Source organism: Pangasianodon hypophthalmus, chromosome 7 (genome assembly GCF_027358585.1).
Source record: "Pangasianodon hypophthalmus isolate fPanHyp1 chromosome 7, fPanHyp1.pri, whole genome shotgun sequence".
Taxonomy (NCBI): domain Eukaryota; kingdom Metazoa; phylum Chordata; class Actinopteri; order Siluriformes; family Pangasiidae; genus Pangasianodon; species Pangasianodon hypophthalmus.
The window spans coordinates 14,131,944-14,159,160 of record NC_069716.1 but is presented as its reverse complement, the minus strand read 5'-3'; the positions used below and the strand labels follow the sequence as shown (position 1 = coordinate 14,159,160).

General features: G+C 36.1%; 1 protein-coding gene across 1 annotated transcript in view; it reads right to left on the bottom strand.

The window, feature by feature from the left end:
* Nucleotides 1-352: 352 nt before the first annotated feature.
* The window catches only part of tnmd (tenomodulin), a 41,269-nt gene continuing 14,404 nt past the window's right edge, over nt 353-27,217 (bottom strand). The window contains exons 3-7 of the mRNA XM_026917577.3: nt 16,472-16,612; nt 13,973-14,080; nt 10,564-10,723; nt 10,039-10,151; nt 353-1,053 (exon numbers count right to left, since the gene is read on the bottom strand). Of these exons, the coding sequence (XP_026773378.1) occupies nt 844-1,053; nt 10,039-10,151; nt 10,564-10,723; nt 13,973-14,080; nt 16,472-16,612 (732 nt within the window). The 3' untranslated portion in view covers nt 353-843. The remainder of the gene's footprint in view (nt 1,054-10,038; nt 10,152-10,563; nt 10,724-13,972; nt 14,081-16,471; nt 16,613-27,217) is intronic.

Here is a 27,217-nt window from a genome sequence, read left to right as displayed (position 1 = left end):
AGTGGGTTCAAACAAAAGTTGCCATGTTCTAGTTGTTTAACACATCAACCTGTAGATATAAATATCAGGAAATGAAAGCTGAAATCCGTATTCATCGTTTGATATTCAAACCCAAATGTCTTCAATGCATAGCAAAAACAAAAGAATTAGCCTTGCTGTTCCAATACGTTCTGAAGAGACTGTAGCATTCACTGTAAAAATACATGCAATAGAACAGTTTAGTGTGGAGTAATTGTACTTTTTGCTCTTGGTATTTGATTAATATGTAAATTGACAAGTGGGACGTCATAGGGAGATTTAAATTTGTACTGGAGATAGAAAAAGAGCAATAAAAACAAAGGCCCACAGTCTGTGCAAGTTGTGCCTTGATTTAGTTTAATAAAGTTCTGTGTACTGCAATTATATGTAAATCAATATTGTCTATACAAGATTATACAATGCCTTTAATCTACTATTGATTAGAGCATAAACCAAACAGGGGCTTAAGACATAGTGGAAGCCATGCAGACGATACAAATTTATAGAGCACTCTATTGACATTCATAATTGATTTCTCAATAAAGAGCCATTAGCTTTTAATTCCTCTCCACACACTTTTTATGGCTAAAAAAACATATTCTTTGAATGTCTGTTGCATGAATGATAACAGTAAAAGTGATCAAAATCATGCATTGAGAACAGTAAAAAAAAAAAAAAAAAAAGATTTAATGCAAAGTTTTGAATTTAAATATTTGAACATTTTTTTACGCAACATTTGAAGATCAGATCAGAACATAAGATACAGACACAAGGTGGAGTTTCCCCTAGGCAGCACACCACCATATTTAGTAGGTTCTTGCTCTCTCACACTCTGCCCAGCATCCGTGCAATCCACCAGTTACATGGCATGACGATTTGACAGATGACCCTGCCTCCTTGATAAAAGTAAGGGTAAGGCCAGTAGCCGAGCAGTGGCTCATGATAGCGACGACAGAAGCGGTACCCGCGTCGGCAGTATTGGCAGCAGTAGCCCTGTTCATCCAGGCTGCTGTCCAGCTGAAGACCAATTTCACTCTGTAAAGAGTAAGAGGTGAGGTGATAAGCAAGGGAGTCCAAGAACAAACACACAAACCATTGATTTTACCTAGAAAAAAATTCTGTTCTGCAGATGTAATGAGAAGCCACCACTGCAGTTGGATCACTAGGTGCAATAATAACCCTACCAAGCTAAACGGAGCAGTGAGCATGCAACTTTGGTGCATATCTGTCAAGTATGTCAAATGTCATTTTTTTTTAAATCACTCGTCACCCAAAAGATATCATAAGTATTTCAACAGAATTTAAAATGTATGGAATTGTGAAAGAGGACTTTATGAAGTTATATGTAACGTTAACATTTGTTGAACTGCAGGATAATCATGTAGAATGCCCAGTAACATTTTTAACATAGTTGGAGATGAATATTCATGTCCTTAATTTAATTTAATTGAAAATAAAAAGTAAAACAACTGCAGAATGAAAGAATGTTAAAATTAATGTAACTGTTTAGCTTAAACCTATATATTCTGTATTGTCAAGGCTGACTGTTTTTGCAAATTAAAGTTGTGCTGTCTACTACAGTGGACATACAAAAAAAATTCTAAATTGTAAGATGTTTTCAACTCTCAAGACAAAAAACCTAAAATGGAAGATATTTATTTATTTATTTATTTACTTACTTACTTACTTACTTTGGTTCTCAGGGCAGGGGGCTATGGATGGACTCTGTCCCACCTGCCCCTATGGTCGAGTTGCCAGCGAGTGCAACTATTTTAGTCTGCTAGCTGACAGCGGCTTTTAATGCAATAATAGAATACAGTATACAGTACAATCAATGCAGTCTGTCTTCATGCTAAACAACTAAACAGCACCATTTATATATATATATATATATATATATATATATATATATATATATATATATATATATAGTCTGTCCAGCTATATTTTTGGCCTTTAGAAAAAAATAAAATGCATAATAAGACATAATGCATACATTGTATAAAAACAAACAAACAGACAAAAAATCTTTACTGTATATTTGACTTTAATTTACTGGCAACCTGCGTTGCCAATAAAGAACTATAAGTTAACAAGTGTAAAACATATTTACAGTAAAGTTCTGTAATATCATACATATTAGAAATTAACACATAACCCAGTACATTTGCTTGACACAGTATACAACTGAACCGATGGGTCTTGCTCAAGGACCCAAACAAGACAGTTTGGTGGTGCTGGGATTTGAACACATGATCTTCTTATCTGTGACACAAAACCTTAACCACTTAGCCATCACAACTAGCTCATACAACTTGCACTGATTCAATATAATCTTCTAATGGAGTTAATTCAGTGGTGGAAGTAGTTGAATCAATGCAAGTGGCAGTGTTGTTGTGGTGGCTCAGTGGTTAAGGCTTTGTGTCACAGATCAGATGTTTGTGTGTTCAAGTCCCAGCACTGCCAAGCTGTCATGGTTGGGCAAGACCCTTAACCTTCAGCTCAGTTGTATCCTGTATCAGCCAGATAAGCAAGTGTACTGGGTTATGTTATTTTATACAACATTATGATATGACAGTACTTTAGTGTAAATATACTTTACAGTTGTTTACTGTAAATTTTACAGTATTTCGGTTGCCATTAAATTTTATATTTACAGCAATTTTTACAGTGACATCTAGTACCTCCCATGTATATGTACCTACTTTAATTTTTCCTGTCTTTTTAATGTATTGATTATTTTAATGTATTGATTATGTGGTTTGACCATCCAGCTATTAGTACCATGCTGAAGACTTGTTTGAAATTGTTCTAGAATCCTTGGAAACATCTTCGCAAGACTTTGGAAATATGGAAAACCTTTACCTTTTACTTTCACCTGCTCTGTAGTTGCCGTATATGGCTGTCATGTGGTATGACCCCAAGAAACCAGTGCAAATTATTTTTTAATCTGTACATCTATAGTTTAATTACAAATTTTATAATGGACTTTGGTGATGATGTCCTGCTTTTCTTTGCTGGTCAATTCTGTGCCTGTTCAGTTTGAGTGACCTTGAAAATATTAGGAAACTCTTAGGCTTAGGTGAAATTTGTGTGCATGTTTAAAGAGCCCAAATTCTAAAGTCCACATACAATGCTATAATGTGTGGTTTTATGTACCAAAATTAATCGTAGTTCGTTTTGAAATAACCAGTTTCAAGTTTCTCTCTATCCCTTAGAATTCAACAGTATGTTGTTTTTTTTAAACTGTGCCTTTAAGACTGATGTAAGTTCAATGCCCTCTGTTTTGATTGGTATTGGTATTCATTTTGCACTACATTAAAAACTAGTCTAAGTGTTATGTGAGTAACAACCATGAATATTGAAAAGGCTGTATTTGCAGGTTAGTTATACGGACTGTATGGATTAGGGTGAAATAAACTTTGACAGTGTTTACATTATATATCAATTTCTTATATCATTATTTATTGTGTATTGATCTTTTCTTAACCATGTGTTCCATTCATTATTTGTTGTGACCATTCATCAGTTAGCATAACCAATAATGGCACTAACCACATTAAAATAAAATAATATCTAAGCTCTGTGGCTGAAATATTAAGTATGCTCAAGTGAATACTAATGTGAAAAGTTAAAAATCAAGCCTGTAAAGTGTAAGGCAGTGCAAATATAAGACGGAAATATAAGTCCACGCTTTACAGAAATTCATAAATAATGCATCCATGTTTTTCTAAAGATGTTACTGTACTTTTTTGAGTTGAGAAAATAAGTTTATTAAGCTAATACATTATTTAGAGGGAGAATCATGGTCACATCACATGATCATTTTTAAGACCATGGCAGATTAAAGTTGATAAAAAAAGTGTTAAATTCACATAATTGTATGTTTTTATATAAATATACAGTACTGTCTTGCAGTACTACAGTATGTCTTAGGCACATGTAATAAATGCTCTAAGGCAAAGATGCCTTCCAAAAGAATGAAATTAAACATTACTCCATAAAAATACTATAAAGAGCAGTAAACAGTAATAAAAGAAACAAAGTCAATATTTGGTGTGACAACCCTTTGCATTTAAAAAAGACATCAGTTGTCTCATGTACACTTTGTGCAGTTTTATAAATTAGCTGGTAAATTTAGCTAAGCATCCTGGAGAATCTGCTTCTTCTGGAAACTTTGACTGTCATGATTGCTTCCGTTTTTGCAGTTAAAACCTGTCAGACTTTATTATTAATTTTTTAAAGATGAAAGTGGTGTTATATGTTACTTTATTTACTGACATACAAACATTTTGTAACATTTCATTTTGTTACAGTAATGCAGTAATGCAGAAGTCATAAAATAAACATCTAAGACAAAATGTGTATTTAAAAACTTAGGGTGCCTAAGACTTTTGCAATGTACTGTATGTACACACCAAATTCATGATGTTTCAACGATTGGACCAAATTTCTTTTTAATATTTTTAAAATATTTTTAAATTTGCCTGTTCACAATCCTCATTTCTCAATGATCCATTTCACTACTGTAAAATTTAAATGCGAACTATTACCACTAACTACCAAAGCAAAATTTTTGTAAATTACTCTCATGACGTGTATTACTGATTAATCGATGCTCTGAAGGCCCGTATACGGGTTCTAATTAAGTTACAGCTGAATAGGCAAGTCTGGTCTCAGCATTCCCCATCCAGATAATTCCTGTTTATTATTATTATTATTATTATTATTTAAAATCATCATATCTTTTCCTTTCACTAAACAGTGCAATAGTCCAAATGAGTACTGCATAGATGGCTGAGACTGTGGCATGTTTCGGGCTTAACAGCATTTGTTAGGGGGCCTTTTCAATATTTGTCTAATGAGCCCTTTTTTGATTAGTTAAATGATTACAAAATACTGCTGTATAAACCTGTGTAACTTCTTCGCTTATCACTGGAAGGCAGGGATAGTTTGACTGCATTAGTAAATCTACTGCAAAAGGGCTAGGAAAACATTAGTTTAGTTACATGACAGATAGATGGTCCGGCTTAAAAAATAAACCCTAGAAAACTAATATTTTATAATGCAGCTCTTTATTACTATTCATTAGGCATGAAAATAAATATGTTATAATAAACCATCTAAATTAAGCAACATCGTTTTTATAGGAACATCAAGATGACACTGTTATAATTTTCAAAAACTGAAGCTATTTAGTGACTATTTCTCCTCTTCATGTCACATTTCTGATAGCAGCGAGTACCTTGTGCTTGTTTTGGTTTCTGTTTTAGTCCTGTTTCCACCCTCTTGTTGACGTTGGTTTGTTTCCCTGATTGTGTCCACATGTTTCGTGTTACCCTGAAATTAGTTTGAGTATTTAAACCCTCTGTGTATCTCTTTGAGTTTGTCGTCATGGTTTTGTTTTGCTAAATCCAAGCCTTGTTTTCTGTATTCTCATTTTCCCAATTTCCTGGTTTTGACTTTGACTGTCTGCAACATTTCTGATGATAGATTATCCTTGCTCAATGCGGAACTTCTAACTTTTCTTTTTTCAAACCTATAATGTGGCTGTAGCTGCTCAGAGATAGAGGGAGTGATAAGAGCAGGAGAGATAGGACAGGAATGAGAGGACACACATTAGACATAAGGGACGACAGATGATTGATAAATAACAGAGGCAGGATATTAGGAGATTACCTCTGTTCTTGATGATTACAGTAATAAATATAAATTTGTTGAATAAAAAAAAAATTCTATCACTAATTTTAAATCCGATATATATAAAGATATTTTTACATACTGAAAAGTAGACATGCATTCTTCCAGACACTCTTTTATTAATGTGACCTCTCCAAATCCAAAATTTCTTACATTTAGCCTAAATATCAAATGTACAATGCCAAAGTTCCAGACCTTTTCCTGAAACAGACCCCATGAGCTGTTGTCAGGGTGAAGCCAGTATAGAAAAACAAATAAATGCTGAGCCCATAGGGGTGAGTACATAGAAGGATATTAAAAGATGTGGGTCTGATCAGAAGAGCATTTAAAGGAATGCTGGATATAGTGCATGATCCTTTTGACCTTTCCATTATGACAGGTGGGATTATGATACTGCAGTGTCTCTGCTCAACCTATAACAGCGGGATTGTGAAACTGCCAGCCATTCAAATGCTTACATGATTTATTTCATCCCTAGCCCCCTATTCTCATCTGATTTTAGGCGTGCCAATATAAGTGGCAAGCAGCTTATCTGAGCATATAAACCTCGCTTACATACACTCTGAAGAAGTATTGGCTGAATACTGAGTTCACTTTCATAAATATATTTAGTAATGTATTGTTTACATGTAGTGCATAACAAGTTAATTTTGTTACCTTTTTAAGACCAAACGACTCAAGTTGTTTGAACAAAGTTTTTTTTTGCTGCACCATCAGTACTTTGCCTGTTCTCAACTGATCTATCCTAATTTAAATCAGATAATGTACTTAATTTGAAGTAAATCAGACAAATTACTTCACTTTGATTGTTTGAACCAGCAAAAGTACCAACATGCATGACTTGTTATAACATGCCTGACTTGTTATAACATATTAAAATTTACAGTTTTTGTTGAAAGGAATATCTTTGAAATAAGAAGGTATCCTAACTGGGTTTGCTGTTGGTGATGGCTGCAGAGCCTGTATTTGCATATAATGCTTTGATTCTTTTTAAAGCTTTGAACTCAAACAGCAGCAGTGCCAACATAGTGCAGTAGGTGTGTGTGTGTGTGTGTGTGTGTGTGTGTGTGTGTGTGAATGACTTGACACATGCTTGTTTTCTGCTTTTCTGTGATAGTGTTGGGATATGGTTAAACAGGTGCTGAAAATACTACTGGCCAAAATAGGACTATCAGGTAACTTACTGTTTGTGAAATATTAACAATATATTAAGGTGTTGTCTTTTGTAATTGCAAAATGTATCCTTACGTCCTGCATTAATTAACAGAACAGAGTTTCCACAAACCAGAGTGCCAGTTGGTCATGGTTGTGTGTTGACCAATTGCCACTTACTGACGCTCTCTATTACACAATGCAAACACTTTTTCAAAACATCACTGATTACAGATCTTGCATTCTGAATACTTAACTGTGTTACTTGTATTCCTTTATGGCTCAACCCTGCACATACCATAGTGCATTTCCTTGACCTTAACTTAAGGCAGATAGCACATTACTAAACTAATTAGCTAATAGATGATCTCCTAAGAAGGACCCAATTCTTTGCTCTCCTGGGTAGGATGATAACTTGTAGAAAGGCTAAATGAAAGCTGGGCAAAAGGTAAATTGGGTAGAATTAATGCCCCTTGGTCTACTCCACTGTATTAGTGAGTGCATGCTAGGGTTGAGTGCCATGCCTTTGATCAGCAGCTACACTAAGATGGAGTCAGAGAAGTGCCACTTAACTCTATAGCACTGTGTGAGCAGATAGTGCCCTTGACTCAACAACTCTGTTTCATCTGACTGCATTTTAATCTCCAGCAGCCAAAGACCCTTCTGAGACAACATAATGCTATTTGTCTGATTAAAAACACTGCTGTAGAGCCAAAGCCACTGATCTATGAGGGATGCACAGATGTCTCTTCTGCTATACAATGCAAATGATGCAATTTGTCACTCTGATCTAAGCATTGTTTTAATCCCAGCACATTAATATAACTATGGCTACCCTTATCATATGTTCTCCAGGCAATCTCTTCATCTTTCTATACACTGGAGTCACTGTGATTAGTATCACAGCCAAGACACACTAAACAATGATGAATAGTCTGAAAATTGCATTATTCTGATCATAGAGAAAAGTATGAGAAAGCATGGCGATACCTATTCAGTTTGATTTATTACTCTTACAAATGCATGTAGCAATTACTGATTCATAATGTTTGTCAGGTCTGGGTTCTCAGTGTAGAGCTATAATTCATTATAGGATGAGCACAAACGCTGTCAGTGCAGCAGTGATTATTTTATTGGGTACACACAGAAAGCCCCCAGCTGCATGAAAGCTGGAAGTTTTCAAGAAATAAGAGGAGTACATATTACTGTGAAATATAATGAAATATGATCTAACGCACAATGAATAGTGCTGTTCTTTAAGGCTAAATGAATAAAGGTCATACAAATTTTTTAAAGCGTAAATCAATCACCTCATGTTTGAAACTTCATGTTTTTAGAGCTAGCACTGATCAGAAGTGAAATGCAATGGAAAAACCTGTCACAATTAAGCAAAAGTAATATAGAATAAATGTTATTAACAAAGATGTTCTGCCACAAGTAGAAGTACAAAGAAGTACAAAATTCTTTTATATTTTATATGATCCAGACAACCATATAAATAAATGGCATTTAACATGAACAGAATGCTTATTTGTTTTATTCTGTCAGGGCACAACTTGCTGTCACTTATTGAATTTGCACATCTTAACGTTATTTCACAGTTAAAATAAGCAACTCTTAAACATGCCTTAAGCACCATTCTCTATGTGAGGACTAATCATAATGTTAAACACATGCTACTCTGTTGCTCCTGCTTACTGAATAATGCATGCTTTCATGCATGAAACAATTAGTTCTGTCACACATAAGCGTTTTAGAAGATTCCATAAATAGAACACTATGGTATGTAGTGCTTTTGCCAACTGCCCCTTGATAAAGCAGTGCATAAAGTGAATACCTATCAGACTAATCATTCTAATACTATGACAAAGGTTTAGGGCAGTAGTGTTTGATCAATAATCTACAAACAAGAAAAAAAAAAAGTCATGTCACAGTGCGTTCCACCTGCCACTGCACCGAGCACTATCATATACTCAAAAGTTTGAGGGCTGATCGGGCTCACACTCAATCATCAGTGACTTATTCTGGGAATTTAGGTCAAGGACCATAATGCAATTTCCTCCAAGCTGTTGGATGATAGTTTCTTATGTGAAAGTTTCCAGGGCTGCACTGACATGAAACACATCAGCATGACAGAAGTGGGGAAAGGTCAGCCTCATATGTCTTGGGCCATCTGTCACAGAAACTTTGATGATTATTTATAAAATGTGTGTGTGATGTTTATAGGACCACTGCTTGAAAATGATCCTGCCTGCAGTACCTAAAGGCTACTGGTACTAGAAAGAAGGCCAGAATGAAAGATTTCCCACTGGTACTGACCTTAATATAGCCACCATTAACATAGAGCCATATCCTACCCAGTGTGCACAAAGGCCTTTGTTATCATCCCGTCCACAAACACAACCACAAACCTGCCTGTGCCTAGTCTTGGAAGTGCCTGGACTGGTATGTATTACCCAGCTGATAGAAGTAGAGGTATTTCAAAAGGGAAAGAGGTTTCATCTCTGAGCTTACTTCAATTAAGCCAAACACTGAGGCAATTGGATGAGGCAACCAGGTGAGGCATTCCTGGTCCTCTATAGATAAATGTGCCTGTTTTAAAGGTTCTTTCTTGCTGAACTCCATCTTCTCCCTAGTCTAAGAACAGAAGCTAGACAGTAGTTAGGGGGCTGTTTCAAAGCATTTATGTATATATCATGACTAAAAAAGTCAGAGTTATTTAATGATTGAATGTCTACTTTGCCTATGAGGGAGAAAAATTAACTTTTTTGCTGCATGATTCATCTTGCCTAGATAATTAAAGGATGGTTAATAAATATATCTGTTCATTAATGAATGATCTTGGGAGGCAATCTTTGTACATTTCTTGCTGCATTAGAAAAAAAAGCAAGGCAAGAAAGGCTCATGCAAAGGCTTTAGGGAACCGTGCTGCCTTTGAAGGCTAAATATCCCTTTCCATTAAGTGCTAGACACTATGGGAGTGAACTGGCCTAGTTTAAATCAGATATATAGAGCAAATCTGATGCCCTGTGGTCTACACAGACTGTTTTAAATTTGAAATAGGGAAGTCCAGTTAATGACCAATTTATATGAAGAAAGAAATCATGAATATCCAGTTCAGTGGTCTGAGCATGTCTCTTCACACAGTGCCTCAAAGCTCATACTTACATAGTCGTTTACTGGCAATTCATCCATGATGTCCCTAGCTTGACGTACTGCATGAGCCTGTGTCTCTAGGGTGTCCTGCATTTTTACATCCTCTTCATCACTGAACGTAGCATCTGGAACACAGAGAGACAGGCAAAGGGCTGTGCATCTAAAATTAGTGTAGGCTACAGTTTAACAGTAATCTTCCTAGGGTAGACTTAATAGTGATAGTACTGATTCTCTACTAAAAAGGTGAGTTTACTGCTTCCCTGTGAATTAAAAATGTTAAATAATGATGATGAGAAGTCTGAAATCCATCTTGTTAGTCATGACTAGCTTTTGTTTGTACCAGATGACTGAAAATCATACGGTGGAAAGAGACAACATGGAAAAAAGCCAGATAACAGCATCTGCCTCAAACGTCTGTTCACTTTTCAAGTTTACTTTATAACAAGGTCTTATAACAAGGTATTCTAGTGGTTTGGTGTAAAGGATACAGAGCTTGACTGGTACACTACTAGCCCACTACTGGTCCACTATAAGTACCTCCAACCGGAGATAGGTGCATCCAGTGGATGGGCAGCTCTTGGCAGATTTCCCAGATCTTGGAGTTTTGCAAAAATGCTCTGTTACTGATAGGCTGCTTCGCAGGGATCCACACATAAGAGTCCACCACCTGCATAGTCACCTCTCCAGACTCACCAACCTGCAGACAGGTCATAAATTACACTTATTCTCAGCCTCTCTCTATAGGCCCAACCTGGATACACCTGTGGACTGTGCTTCATTCATTTATCCTACATTAAATAGACTAATTACCAGCAATGCCTGTAATATACCATTTAACTTCTGTAAGACTATAGCAGTTTTTTCCAGCACTATTCCATTTTTTAAATATGAAACATTTTAGTACTCCTTTTTCCAGGTAGTACTTGCAATCTAGTTGTGTTGGAAAAGGTAAAAGAAGTTTCTAAATTGATATTAATGATGTTCTTTTGTTGGCAGGGGAAACATTATGCAGTTTAACACTATGCAGACTGAGCAGTATTAACATATTTAATTTGTTGATATTGTAGTTGAGACATAAAGAACACTATTATCACTTAATGATGTACCTAATGAAGGAAGGCATGTCAATTCTATCTAATGATGATATATGAAGCACTTTGTGTAATGTAATTCCATAAAATATTTACTTTCTTTTACCACTGTAAAAGTAAATACAAATCTAAAAAAAATAACCCCCCATTTCCTTAATTAGCCAAGAGAACAGAGGAAAGGCTCACATGACAAATGTTTTTACAAGGTGATTTCTTTTCAATATAATGCTTGATTGCATATTGGTTAAGCTTTATGTAGAGTCTTGGGGCTAAAGTTTGAGGTACCATTTATATTAGGTCACATTTCCCTTCCCTCCGTCCTTTTTCATCCCACTGCTTAGGCTCTATTAGAAGTCCTTTTTGGTGCCCAATCTTGTTTGTTGTGAATTGACACTCCATATCAATGTGGCAATTTAGAAGCCACAGACGTTGTTCTTTATTAAAAACACCATCCACTCTATCATTTTTTGACTCTTATCACCCCTGCTCTAACTCCTCACTTCCTAGCATCACACTCCCCAGCATCACACTACACTAATGATGACTCGGAGGACAGCTTGTGCAGAGCTGCAGAGGCTGCTGTTTTAAAGCTGAAATTAAAAGTAGCACAGTGGCACTCACAACCCCCAACCCCCAACCCTCTCCAGCCACCCCCTTAATTGGGTCTCTTAACTGCTCAAGCAAAGCACACCACCCTCATAAGTAAATAGAGGTTAGACTGCTGGTCCTGCAACATGACTTTTATTTTATATTTGAGAAATTACACCAATAAACTCAAGGGGTGATTGTCTCTTGGGATTTAGGTGCATTTTACATTTGCCTCATTTACATTTACATTTTGAATATCCACTAATGGGAAGAGTAGTAATAAACATGCTCACCCTTGTCTAACCAGACTTCATGATAAATATACTCTCACTGTCAATGCTCAGAATAAAGTTTTATAATTTATTATAGTATATTGTCTTATGGAATTAATAGCAAATAGATAGGGAGAAAACTGAGACACTGCTGCACTGGCTGTGCCATAAACAGGACTGTGATTTCATCAGTTGCATTTAGGCTGTGAGTGACTGGAGGGAAGCTCTGGGATTACCTCTTTCATCATTTCCTTGAATAAAATTTGGAATTTCTAAAAATACTGGCAGAAAACTAGTCATATTTTTCACCTGGATGTATGTGGAGGCTGCTTTATTTTCTTATCAACAGTGTGCAGATTCTTCTTAGCCTGTATTGTTTTGCCGAGCTGCAGTGTGGTTGGGGAATGCAGCTGCCTGCCCTACAGACTGCACTAGCAGCTAATAATACTAGTGTTAATCCATACCTACTTTACTATTTCACCACCTCTCTCTCTCTGACACTATCTCCAGGTAGCTTTCTCTCTCCCACTCACTCACTCACTCCGTCTCCCTTTCTTTTTCTCCCTGGTAGCACGTTGGCAGTTGATTCCTCCATGTTTTTGCCAAGTTTATTTTAGTCCTGGAAGATTAAGACAGGGTAGGAATGATAACTAATGTCATCATTGATTACCATTCCATTAGAAAGTTCACACCTTAAGCATATTCCAACAAAATATTAATCTGTGTCCTAAATTAAATTAAGAGATCCTAGTTTAGTTTTAGAAGGATGTGTGCTGATAGTCAGTACAGCTTTCTGTAATTCCGCATGATCTCTCTCTCTTTCTCCCTGTCTCTCACTCTCTCAATAAGACTGAACTGAAGTCTAATTAGGTTTCACAATGTGTGAAAAGAAGAAAATGGCAGCGACATATGGTGCTTGCTTCATAATTAGCATCTGTAAACATGGATTAGCCATTAAAAATATGAGCCAGAGAAATTGCATGCTGTTTTTCTCTATAATACCTTCTGCTCATAGAGTCAAAGAGGATATTTTGGGGCTTGACATGACAATGGATCTGCTTATCTTCACTACAGTATAGGAAGGTGCAGGGAGTTTCATTCCTCAATGGTAAATGTGAACCTTGAGATGGCTGAGACTAAAACCATATCTGAAAGAGACTCCAATACAGAGCACATTGCCTGTTATTTTCAGTGCTACCAATAAATTGGCTGTCTGACTGATAGAGTTTGAGCATCACAGACAGCCATTAGGTCCCAAGAAAGAAATGAATCACTTCAACCCTGAGTCAAGTGAAATTTACGGAGCAAACATCTTCAAATACCATTTTAATGGCTTACCTTTCTGAAGGACCTCACTCTTTCCTTAAGGCTATTTGGACTGAGCCTTCAGAGGAGATGATTAAAAATTAATATTAGCTCAGGATTGACGGCAAACACCATTTGATGTGTGCCACAAAGGGGTTATGGGATTGTGGACTTTCTGATGGTTTCATGTGCACTGGAGACCCAAGTTTATACTTTTTTGAAAAATGCTGGAGGCAAGATGAAGGGTGAAGAGTGGAGGTGTGTTTGAAGAAAGATGAGAAAAAGAGGGTGGGGATGATATGGACTAAATTTATTTTAGCATTTATTGGATCTGTTTCTGCATATTATTATTATTCTTGTTGTTGTTCTTTCGGCTGCTCCCCTTAAGGGTCGCCACAGTGGATCATTGGTCCACATGTTGATTTGGCACAGGTATTACGCTGGATGCCTGTCCTGATGCAACCCTCCCATTTTATTCAGGCTTGGGACCAGTACTGAGAGTACACTCCCAGGGGCTGGGTTGGTTTCCTGCCTGGGAATAGAACCTGGGCTGCTGCCGTGAGAGCACAGAATCCTTAGCCACTAGACCATCAGGGTGCTTATTATTATTCTTACTGCAAAAATTTATGCTTTTTGCCAGGAGCACATCAGCAGATCCAATGCACCCAGAGCTGGCAGGCTTCAACATACCTCAAACTCTGCCTTCTTCAGGTCTACATCAGCCAGTTTGGGCAGCTCCCTGGTCTGAGTCCTGATGTAGCATCTTTGATGTTTGGCAAAACGGATACCTGTCAGTCCCTTCACAAGATATAGTAAAATTAAGAAATATGGACATGGTTTTATTATATAAAATTATATAATATTAGGCATTTAAAATTGGATAATCTGTGCAAAAAAATGTGAAAAGCCATTATGGTGTCTTGATAGCAAATTCATACAAATTTGAACACAATTGTGGAAATAGATCAGTCATTAGTGTTAGGCATGTGGTTCGTCTTCGTATTTTCATACCATTTCATTCAAATGGAATTGAATGAAATGATTCTTTTTGTATTTCTTGTATTTCTTTTCTGTTTCAGATTGTTCACCACTGCCCTTTTTGGAGTATATCTTCTCTGTATAAGCTTTTATATATTTGTAGCATATCTGTACTTTTGTTGGTTTATGCATGCAAGTTATAGTATAGTATAATATCCAAGTTATATATCTACTTGCCTGTTTCATATTGTTCTGATTCTAATTCATCCATCCATCCATTCTTTTTTTTTTTTTTTTTTTTTTAAATCTTACCTTAGCTTGCTAAAATTGCTATGAATTTTACATGAGTTTGTGTTCCCCAAACCTACAAGAGTAAATAACAAACCTACAGAAACAATTTTCTATCCAACAGAAGCATGTCAGGGCAGTATTACTGCAGATAAACAAGCATCAGCTCAGTGAGGAGCTTTTTCCAGAGTGCCCCTCATGGCCTGTCATATAAAATTCATTCATTTTTTCCTCATCTGAAAAGAGGAAAGCAATGATCTATATCTTTCAGGCACTGTGACATAATATAAGATTATCGCATTGTAATGTCTTTTATCTGTTTAGAAAATAGTACAATATAGTAAATAAAAGTTTTAATAATTAATTTTTTTGAAGCCATTTTTGAAAACATTTTTTGAAACCATGCATTGAAGTGAAAATCATGCAAATTTCATATCCCTATAAGCATTAGCAAGGCTAGGAACAGGAACAGTTTTTTCCAGGTATAATTACATGGGATGCATCTTGTGTGGATGTGTTGACTATGTTAATAATACTGCAGTAGGAGAATTTCCTCCTCATATACCAGTACTTCTGATACATCATGATGAGAAACTATACCTGGAATATAAAGATCATCACTGAAAGAAAAGTGCTAACAAATAACCAAAAAGTGTTGCATGCTACTTTACAGATGAAGGGCTAGTTTTCTGAAGCTATGAGCAAATTGCTGTGTCTGGACATGCAGAAAATCAAGAAAAGACACTTCCTTACAATGATAACAACATGCAAAGCATCTGACCTAAGGAACAGTGATAAAGTTTTTCATTAGTGTGATTAAATATAGACACGAGGAAACAGCTTTCCATTTGGAACAATATGTTTTCCGTAAGTTAAGGTGTGATGTTTCAGTCGCTTGCATTTCACTTGCATGCTTTCATGTGGCACTGCCAGATCAGGTGTGAGAGAACACACATCATTTCCAAAAACAGATGACATCCTAGCCTGAGAAAGCCTGATTATAAGTAACACTTATAAGTGTATTGACGTAGAAAACATTCCAGAACACAGTAATTATAGTGAAGGGATGCTCAGTCAGCCTGAATTATATTTCAGATTTGTTCAGCAAATATATGTATATTTGTAAAATATTTAATGTTGAACATTTTCAATATGATTTTTCTTAGTGTCAATTATTCTTATGCGTGCTTAATGCATTTTTTTGCCTAAGGACAGTCTAATGGTAGTTTTTTAATTAATAAACATTTTTACACCTTTCAGAGGTGCATACTACTGTTCATTTAAAAGAATAACTTCCTGTGATTTTGTGGATTTTAACATTATTACAGGTGTTAAAGGAAAATAATCCAACACGGTCCAAAGGGTAACACACTTTATCTACTGCAATATTGCCTTTTTATACATACCCATGAACGTGTAAAGATAAAGGGTCCATCAGCTACATCCTGACTATGTAACATTTTTTTTTATAGTCTTAGCATGAAAAAATAGAAGAAAGTAGTGGTTTGTTTGAAAAAAGTGTTGTTTGGTTTAGCTTATGATTTCTGCTGCCCTAGAACTGTTAAACAGTCTGGATGCTTCGCACAGAAGTAATCTCAATAATATTTTTCTGGAGTTTTATTATCTTGTATAGACCTCCGTGTTTGGTCCCTATATAATAGCTTATTGCAGTGCTGCTTTTCATAGCTTATGTCTGCTTTTCTTGTCAAAACCTTTCTGATTCCTCTGGTTACAGAAAGCCTGGGCTGCTTTCTGTTTTTACAACCATATTTTTTGAATGTATGGTTCTGAAAGAATAAAATCTCCTCTTTAACCACAGAGGCTAATTAGATCCTTCCACGTATTTTCGTGTTGTTATTGTTGTTGTTGTTTTTTTTGGACAAGCAACATATTACTTTTACATATTACGCCAACCACACTTACATTTTGAAAATCATGGACCTCCAGGACCTCCTCACTGCCATTGCTCACTCTGAGGATTTCCAACTGTTTGGCAGGATTGATCTCCATCATGCTCTCGGTCTCCACACCATCCAGCAGAGCCTTGTACTCATAATTGTAGATCTGCGAAAACCCACTGCTCAGTTTTCGGAACCAGTACACTCATTATACATTAAGGAAAAGAAAGGCAACTGGATCACTGCATTGTATAGAATAACACTATTTCCCACAGCATTACACAGTATATCTACCATTATTAAGAACATAAATGTGCAACTGAAACTGCTTAAACATGATTTGTCCAACTGACAAAATCAGTGTCCCGCACTGCAGTAGCCCAGTGAGACCGATGAATATTATTTAAGGTATTATCTATGTTTTTTTTAAACTGGAAAAAAGTAAATCATGAAAAAAATCTAACCATATATATATGACTGAACAAAATTGTTGCTTCTTCATATACAGCTGAGTAGATTCAGTAAATACTGAATCACCTCTGCCATATATGAACCCCATAATTGCCATATATGGTTAACTTCCTTTACAAAACCCAATAGCCTGTTTTCAGTACTGCTTATTGCGTACAACTTCATTGACACTGTTGCGCGAACAAAAAACAAAACAAAAATGTTTTATTTGGAACTTTGATGAATGTTTTTTCTAAGAAATAAACAAGAAATGAGATAAGTCAGCCATCTCCAATACCACATTGCTGAAGTCAAAGTCCCAATGTGTTGTTCTACAAAATTTTGAATTGTGTCTTCCACATGGCCACTTGGACACAATATTCAAGAAGCTCAACTACACTTCAATTCCTCAAAACTGAACGATTTTATAGCTACATTTGTGCAAACTACTACCCAACTTACTTGTAAAAATTTTTGATGGCACGAAATTCCCTCATTTTTGGTCTTTTCTGCTGTAATATTTAGAAATGTAACATGTTGCATTGTGAGTGACATGAATGCATATGTTTTGTTGACCTTTCCAGAAGTGGTACACATTGCTAGCACTGGGCAAATAAAATGAACTGATGATCCATTCATCTCTCTCAACAAAGAGATTCCTGCATTCCTGAGAAACGTGTTCTGTGAACAAATCTGTGTGTACTAAATCTTCGAGCAAACCAAGATCAGTCATTGTCTGTACCATTCCAATCAATCTTTAGATGCGCCTTTTGCTCTGCTCATTGATTACACTTTTCTGCATACACATGGTCAGGAGTAGTTCTAAATGTAAGCACATATTCACACGAAAGAATAACCTGATAAATCACATTCTACACACAGAACTGTAAACACAGTTTATACTTACGCACAGTTGATAAATGAGACCCCTGGATAATATTGGGGTGTTCAGGGCTACTTAGACAAATTTACACAAACAAAACTAAAAAAAGCAGTCAGTTTAAATATGTTGTAGCTGATACACTGTAAAGATGGACAATCACTTGGACATGTCTTTGGCTGTCCATAACATTTAGAGTACCAAAACCATAAGAGAAAGTGAGTGCCTTCTTTTGTAGTTTGTAAAGTTTGATTTCAATTTTCATCCTATTTCAACAGACTCAAAATAAATAAACAAATAAATAAATAAATAAATAAATAAATAACTTCACCAGGTTTTGCAACCTGAAACTGGACACAGATCTCCAGATGTCTAGGCCATTTTTGTGTCCTGTTTTAGAGGAAAACATTTCTAAAAAATCTTATTATTACCTGCATCTGCAAAATGTCCTATGAGGAGCATTATTAATACATTAGGCTTGAGGGCTTGTGTATGCCTTACAATGGATCAAAAGCCTGCTTTCTAAATCCTCTTTTTCTTTTATTTGCCTCCTCAGTCTCTCTATCACATTTTCCTTCTACTGCATTGGTACAGTTGTTGCGCGCTCTATCTGACCCCACATTATTCTTTCATCATGGCTTTTCAATAGCAGCCTGACTGTGTGTTAAAAGAGTTTGATATTGTAAAGAAATGAGGACAAAGAAATTTAATTAGCTTTCAGTGTGCTTGCCTTTGAGAGATGAGGAAGATTGGAGAGAAAAAAACAGAGAGTAGTGGTTCAAGGCAAATAGCTAAGAGAGATTTATTCATTAGTGCTCATGTGTATATCCATCATGAGGATACCTTGAGTAATGTATTGTTTTGTGTGCCACCATGTTTACTGTTCAAATATCAGAGGTTCATTAGGCCAAGGGTGCTGATGCTGTTTGCCTGTTGGATTTGAATAGCCCACACTTTTTCATTTAAGTATACACAAAATCTATAGATGGTCATCTAATAAGAAAATGTTTGTCATATCTGTTAATGTTCAAAAATATTTAAGCTTTGGATTGAATTTGTTGGTTCTATAGCTGTAGGATGTAATGAATAAGCTGCTTTATTGAGACATTAGAGAAAAAAATGAATTAATAAGCCGCTTTAATGAGACATTAGAGAAAAAAATGAACAAAAACATAGTGATTTTGTTCTGCAAGTTGCCATGGGAAGCCTAAAAATAATTTTCAAAGTTAGAGTTGTCAGCTAGTATTTGGTGTGAGTTTTCAGAATCATGAGCTATACACAGTCGTATGTCATTATGCCATATCCAGAGACATTATACAAGGTAGATGAACATTGAATATACTCTTAAATGCCAACCACAGCTACCCTCTGTGGTGTCTCTGGTTGTCAAGCCAAACTCTGGAGAGTTTGCAAACAAAGAAGGAGAGTGACAGGATCCAATCTAAAATAAAGATTAGAAGTGGCAACATCTCCAGGATTACATACATACAATGATGCAACTCTAATATTGATCTTACCCATACTGAGGAATTTATATTTATATTTCTTTTATCTTGTAGGTTTACATTAATTAGCTAGCTTACAGCTTGCAGTGATTACAGGTTTGGCTAATTTTGATCATCTGAGCCTGGCCATGTCCACTGGTCATTTGAAGAGCTGTTTTTGTTCACTCTGATTTTTAGCTAGCTAACTACCCCAAGCCTTCCAGTTTGTTATTATCAGCTCTGTGTGCTGTGAGTTGGAGCCATTCTGTGGACGTGCAGTGCTGTGTACATCACACCAAGAGAGCACAGATACACTTACTTAGATACACACTAGTGATGACGTTGAGTACTGAAGCTTCAAAGCATGTGCCGCAAAGGTAGAGCACTTACAGGCGGTGGTTTTCCTGTAATGATGTCATCAATGATTATTTGAATCCACATTTTGGGATTGCTTGGAGAATGGGTCCAGCTCTGGTGGCTTGTTTTTAGTAGTCTATACTCCATTCCATATGCAAGAATTTATTTAATCTCAGAAGCCCATTTACTGCCCATTTAGAGAAAATTCTTTTGTAGTTTACCTATAAAAGCAACACAACTTAGTTGCACCTAATAACATTATAAACTCTATAAACATTCAGAAGTATCATTGCCCACATATATTAGTTCACTTACACTTTCATGTCTACAGTACAATCAATATGCAATACATTTATAACTATGGAAGTGTCTTCTGTTGTTAATAAAGCCATTTAAGGGCATAATCAGGTAGAAAACTGAACCGTTTTGCAACCTCAGCTGCTATGTGAACTCTATTTATAGTTATTTCTTATTTACTTTTAGAAATCAAAGGAATGATATTTAACAGAATTTAGATTTAATTAAAGCTTTATTTATTAAAATTGGTGAACTAATTTTCTATCCTGAACAATAAATAAATTCTTATGTCATAAATAAAAACATTATGATACAAAACATGGTGATTATCCATTTTATTGTTACTTATGCTACTCTACTTACAATATTTGCTACAATTAGTTTTAAAAGTATTATTTTTTTTAATATTCAATAAATCAAGATATACTATATGCATAGAACTACATTATAATTTTAAGTGACTCAAGCAATACAATAAACCACAACCATTCTGTGCAAAAATAAGCTTATTTTTATTTTAAATAACCACTTGGAGCACTCTGCATGAAGGGGAATTTGATTAATATGACAGCAAGTTGGCACTGCTGCAATCCAAAAATGGACTTTGAAACTGGCTTCAAATGGCTAAAAAATATTAATTAAATGTTAATAATAATAACTATTAATTAAATGTTAATAATAATAATAATTTGACTGTTGAAATTATTCTTTTGAAATATTCAATGAATCAAGAAGTCTACACATCTCTGTTAAAATTGCAGGGTTGCTGTAAAAAGTTGTAAAAACTGAAACCAAGATAAATCATGCTAGATCTTTTCCCACCTTTAATGTTGTCATGTCTACACTGGAATCTGTCTTGAACTCCATTGCCCAGAGTGAACCACGGCCTAAAAGATGGCCACCACAGACTACGAATCCCAACAGACACACTCCATTCTCACGTTCACATTCACCCTTTTACTGATTATGCACACACACTATATGTACAGACTCTGGACATTCATTGCAAAGAGTTGTGCAGTGTCGTGTATTCACCTGATGTGTTCGTTTACAGTATAGGTTTATCTGGTTTTGTCTCTCTGTTTTTTTTAAATTCTTGCCCTGGTTATCCTGTTTGCTAATCGCCTAACCTGTTGCCTATGATGACCACAATTTTTGTCTCATGATCTCGATTTGTTTGCCTGTCCTTTTTTTTAAATGCTGATGGTGAAGTATACTTTCAGGCGGCAGAGATGGCTGCAGTTGCAAAACTGCTGTTATTTAAAAAAAAAAAAAAAAAAAAAAAAAAAAAAAAAGGACATGCAAACGTGAGCAAACGTAGGGCAAGTTTGAACAAGACAAGGAGTGTGTCTGTTGGGATTCATAGTCTGTGGTGGCCATGTTTGTAGGCCGTGGTGCACTCTGGGGAACGGAGTGCGACGCAGATTCCGGTATAGACATGACAAATGTGACCTAGCAACCAACAAAATTCCAATGAACAACAGATTTTAAGGGGAAAACTTGCGGTTACATACGTGTGCACACCCCTTAAGTTATACTTCATTAAAACACAATTACCAACTTGGGACATCTTGATTTGGCATTTTAATTCAACACATCTTTGCAAAAATGCTCCAGATCTATGAAATTTTTAGGGGATCTCGCGGGGATCTCTGAAGATCTCTATTCAGGTCATTTCACAGATTTTTGATTTAGATCCAGGCTCAGTCCGGGCCTTATGAAATGTTGATCTTCTTCTGAAGCCATTCCTTTTTTGACTTGGATTTGTGATTTGGGTCGTTATCATGTTGGACCATCACATTCTTCTTCATCTTCAGCTGTATAAAAGAGGCCTGCAGGTTTTGTGCCAAAATAGATTGGTGTTTGGAGCTATGCATGATTCCCTCTATGTTGATTAGAGCTCCAGTCCCAGCTAAAGAGAACCAGACCACGGCTTCAGAAGTTGGATGAAACCGAGAAGACTGTCAAGAAAACCCTACAGAAACAGCTGATCTTTATTTGGGGTTAATCAGAATCACTTCACTGATGACAAGCGTATGAGGATAACTTTTGAACACGAGTTTGAATGTAACTGGTTAACTCTGAGCATAGTCGCATGTCCTATTATAAAAGGGTGAGCACTCTTGTGCAACCAGGTTACTGTAAGTATCCTCCCCCCTTTAATTTTTTCTATTTATTGTTCGCTTGGATTTTGTTGGTTAACGGTGAAAAAAGGATCTGACATGATTTATCTAGGTTTCATTTTTTACATCACAAGAACCTGCAATTTTAACAGGGTTGTATAGACTTTTTATACCCCCTATAAATACACCTGTTCCTGGAAGGCCCCAGAATTTGTTAGAGGAAATATTTAAACAAACAGCATCATGAAGAACAAGGAGCTTTCAAAACAAATCTGGGACAGCATTCTGGAAAAGTGTCAAAAGGGTATAAAAAATATCCCTGTTGTGAAAATGGGGACTAGTGGCTGGGAATGAGGTGAGCATACCAATGTAGGAATTTAATGGTCCTAGGAAACATATGGATACATTCAGACAGTCTCTTGTTTACTTCTTTTCATCTTCAGAATGTCTGATCTCCGAGGTGTGCTGTGTGCACAGCATGCAGATGCTTTCAGCGAATACTCTAGAATGAAGTGAATTAATGACAGACAAGTACACCAATAAAGCCCCAGGTGTTTTACATCCAACCCAGTGGGTTCCCTGGTGACAGTCGGTAAAGGTCATAGAGACACTATGCCAGATGAGTGAAGGAAAGATAATATTATGCTCACGACAGCATGATGTCCTGCTTCTCCTTCAGGGCCTTGAGATATGCAAGGATGTCAGAGCTCAACACAACAGCTGTCATTCAGAAGCAGCACAATGCTTGAACATTTGTCCCTCAGACAGAGAGAGAACCTGAGAGAGACAAGGGTCAGCCTGTCAGGTCTTGGATGGATTTGAGGTGAGCAAGGCACTATATCTCAGCACAGTAACTATATCGCACTGCAGTGGAGGATTATGTGAAAAGGGGGAGTAACTGACTTCTTCTCTTACTGCATACTTAGATTTCGGTTACACTGTGGTTGGATATAACATAATGCTGGAACATTTTGCATTACGAGTCCCTTAAGTAACTTACAGAATTAGTTAACATTAACAAACCATAAACTCCAGAATTAATAAAAACAGAAGTAATTTAACAAAGCAGTTTATGCTTGTATTAATTAATGCTGCTTTAACCCATGTTTATACCACATTGCTGTTAATACTGAAGTGAATCTGATTGGTCAGTACATGTTGATTCATTTTCTACAGAAGAATAATGAAAAATAAGAGGGTAAGGTACATCCTGAGAACTGAGTTCAGCTCATTAACAACTTCTAGTAACATGCTGTAATTCAATTTATGTCTATTAGTGGATGTATTAATGAATGCAGATGTGTTTAGTTTGAATGTATTTAGTAAAGAAGTAAATGGCAATCGATTAAATTGCTTATCCTCTCATGAATTTCGACAAGGGAAAAACATAATCTTTTAAGAGGCTATACTGTCATGTAATATTTAGTTTGTAGATTATAGTTTTTGTATTTTAAGTATTCTTTTCTTTCATGCTAGAAATTATGGATTCAAAAGCAGCATGCCATTTCTCATAGCCTAAGACTGTAGGGTCTCCTACTGTTCCTTACCATTGGCTCCCTGCACTCCTGCAGATCATGACTTAACTTCTGCTCAGATGTGTAGACAAATGAGCAAAAAAAATTATCTCCAAGGCTTCACTTTGGCATAGTCTAAGGACCCAACACTGAGTGATATACATTTTCAAAGAGTCAAACTAACAGTGGCTGCTCTTGAACTTTACAGCTTGTCCTGTGCTTCTACTTTTATAATGAAAATTTCAGATGCTCTAAAATGCCTGGCCTTCATTTCTCAGGTGCTTACAGAAAGAAAGACAAGCCTGACTCTGCAGGGTGGTCTGTACCTATGTGCAGTAATTTATAAGTTCCATGCAAGGACAATTAAAATAAGTTCAAGTCTAATATCCAGGCCAAAGGTGCACACACAATTAGATTCAAAACAACAAAGACAAAGGAGTAATCCAAAGGCAAGAGTGCATTAATAATCCAAGGTCCAATTTCATTATAGTAAAATCTCAGAACTCATGCAGGAAGTTGGCAAGATGTTGCTATGAGAATAAGTAAGAGCGGTGTATTTCTTGGCATAGATGAATAGGAACAGCTGCTTGTAATCAACAGGGTTAGAATACTTGGAGAGAGAGGCATTGTAGTGAACTGGCTGTGACAGCAGAAGAGAAGACAGTAGCCTCTTCTAAAAGCAATAAAAGTAAAAGAGCATTTAGTCTCTGAGAAATGTTACTGTTGTGAAATTTAGAAGCTCTTGGGAAATCACTTCTTCAGATCAGTTGGAGAAAGCAGATGGCATTCACATGTGTTCAATCCATGTCAGAGTCCACCAAGTGAGCCACTGTGTACATGTTATCATGTCCTTTATTCCTGCTGCCTGTCACATGTTTTTCAATATACTCTACCCCAAGAGAACCAATGATTTCCAGATCCTGATATTCCTAATTACATTCCAAATCATTCCTTGTATATATTACTAAATGTTTACTACACATCAAAACAGAAAATGTGAAAATTGCTTATGTTCATAAGCATAGCTAATAGGCCATATGCCAATGGTTTACCAAAGCCTATGTGAATGAAGTTCATATGTGGACAACATTCTCAGTTTAGGCAACATTCAATGCCAGTGGACTGAATTTGGCTGGGGGCCCCAAACAATTTTTTGGTCTGCTTTCCCTCTAGCTTTACATTGCTAGGCGTTTAATTTACAGCACTGTTTTGATTTCTTTTTATATGCACCAACTGTTTAGGGGTGCATTTCACAAGTCTTAAAAAGCAAGCTATTGCTGGGTAGATAGAGATAAAATGAGTTATGGATGGGGACACTGATGACAAGACCTGTCAGACTGCATGTACATTACATTTAAGATAAATGGGGAGCAAATGCTTTCAGGGCTGCCAGACTCATTTAGTGGAGCATCTGGTGATGAACGCAATGAAGACAAGCAGCTGTTTCCGGACAGAAGCTGGCTTCGAAAAATGGAAGGTGATGGTCACTATTTAATAGACAGTATCGTCAGCTAAGTGAGTTGTACTCCTTTAGGAATTTGATCTTTTTCATAATTAATTGTCAGCCTACAGTTTGGTTTTTGAAATATTTTCAGGGTTGTTTTCTTACATTTCTTCTTACATTCTTACATTCAACTTGATGGACTGAGGCCTTCAAAAATCGTGTCTGAATGACAAATCCAGACAATGTTTTCACTTATTAAAAATGAGAGGCAAAACATCAAACATACCTATTATAGAAATCAAAATATCACCATAATTTTGATTTCTAAAGTGAATTTAGAAAGTAAATAGTGTAAAAATGATATCTTATTTGGCTGTATATTTAATTAAGGATAAATATGTAACACATCTTCAAAGGAAGATCAAAAGCTTTTTTGTACGAAAAACATATATGTTTATAAGCTGAGCTAAATTATCTTTTCACTAAAAGGCAAAAACAATGAAAAGAAATAAATTTAGTTAGTAAGTATACATTTTCACAGACCTATCATACCAGCCTATTTGATGTTCTTCATCAGATGGTTGATGAACTGTAAACTGTGATCACTAAACATGATTTATGAGCATTCTCATTATACTTCTCTCAGATAAACTTACCTAGAAAAAAAGGTATTTTTTTCTTGAGTATTCTTTAATGTAATCATCTATAGATTATTTTCTCTGTACTTATATAATTGCTGGGAATTACAGAGGAATTTACAAGGGAAAACAGTTTTCAATGTGCCATTCTTTTGCTCTATATTTATGCTTTTCAAATGAGAATTTACTCTCAGTTCCAAGCATGCACTTTCCTCGATATAAATTTCTAAAAGTCAGGGGAATGTAATGGTCTACTTTCTCTCCCATTTCCGAATGTCACCCATGCCTTGCCATGTTTGGCCACTATGTTGTGGCTGACCAGTGTCTGCTTTCATTTTCTTAAATGAACTGGTAATTTTTTTGTACCCAGCACATACATGACTGCTCACACATCAAACAAGTTCATCAAACTCACTGTAGTGATAAATCACACTGATCTGATGTACTATGTGGGGAATAGAGCTATATTCAGGAGGGGAATTGGGTCTGCTTAGTATTGCTAGGCATATGGGTTGTGTTGGGATTAATAATGTGCTGTCTGGGCTGGAAAAAAAGAATGATGTCATAAACAAATGGAAGTGGTGAGAATTTTTTTTCCAACCACTTCTTATCTCAAAGGCTTGCAATCTCACTTTTTACCTGCTATCATTCTCCGCTACGTCAGTGAAGTATGAGTGACTGAAACCGATGTAAACACGACGCAGTGGATTCTGTCACTGATTGTTTTTCTGAATAGGTTTGAGTGCAAATACAGATCAATCTTCTCGCATGGAAATGGCAGTGGGAGACACACATAGTGTTCAACTAAGATGTTTCCTCTGGGTAGTACTCTGGGACACTCTACAGAGTCCAGATGAAAGTAAAACAAAAAATTTAACAGCAAATACTGAACTAAATATCCATTTAAAAAATGAGCAGTGAGCAAGATACCCACAAGAGAGGTCACCTCTACTGCAGGAAGAGAACTATTGCTCATTGGTTCTCAGCCACATCGTGCATAAATCTCCCAAGTATGCTCAGTACCTCAAGTGACTAAGTGGCATTTAGAAACAGCTTGTGAGAGCAGAAGGTCACTGCTTTCAGCCTTCTAGATGCATATGATAATTTGGTTAGATGAATGGCATTAGCTACTAATGAGGACAAAAATAGTCTTTTGCTGGTAAAAACATTAATAATCCAGTTCCATCTTAAACTGCAGACTGAAAGTCTGGAAAATAGAGTGAGTTTAGGGGCAACCATTTTAGATCAGGGGTTTTGTAAGACTCAACAAGTTGTAGCTAAGCAATTTTTGCTATAGCTAATTATTATTCTTTTTAATTTACATAAAAATACACCACTTTGAACTATAAATGACCCACAGTGACTCCTGAATTATTGACAACTTTGTAAAAATAAGCAAAATTGTATATACTATATAAGGCAGAGCCCTTACTTGAACCAGAAGATTTCAACATATCACCCCATTCACACTGCACTGGCTACCAGTAACATTTCACATTGATTATAAAATACTACTAATACTACTAATAGCATGTAAAGCTATAAATACTACTAATAATCTGTAATGCTATAAAGGTTTTTTTA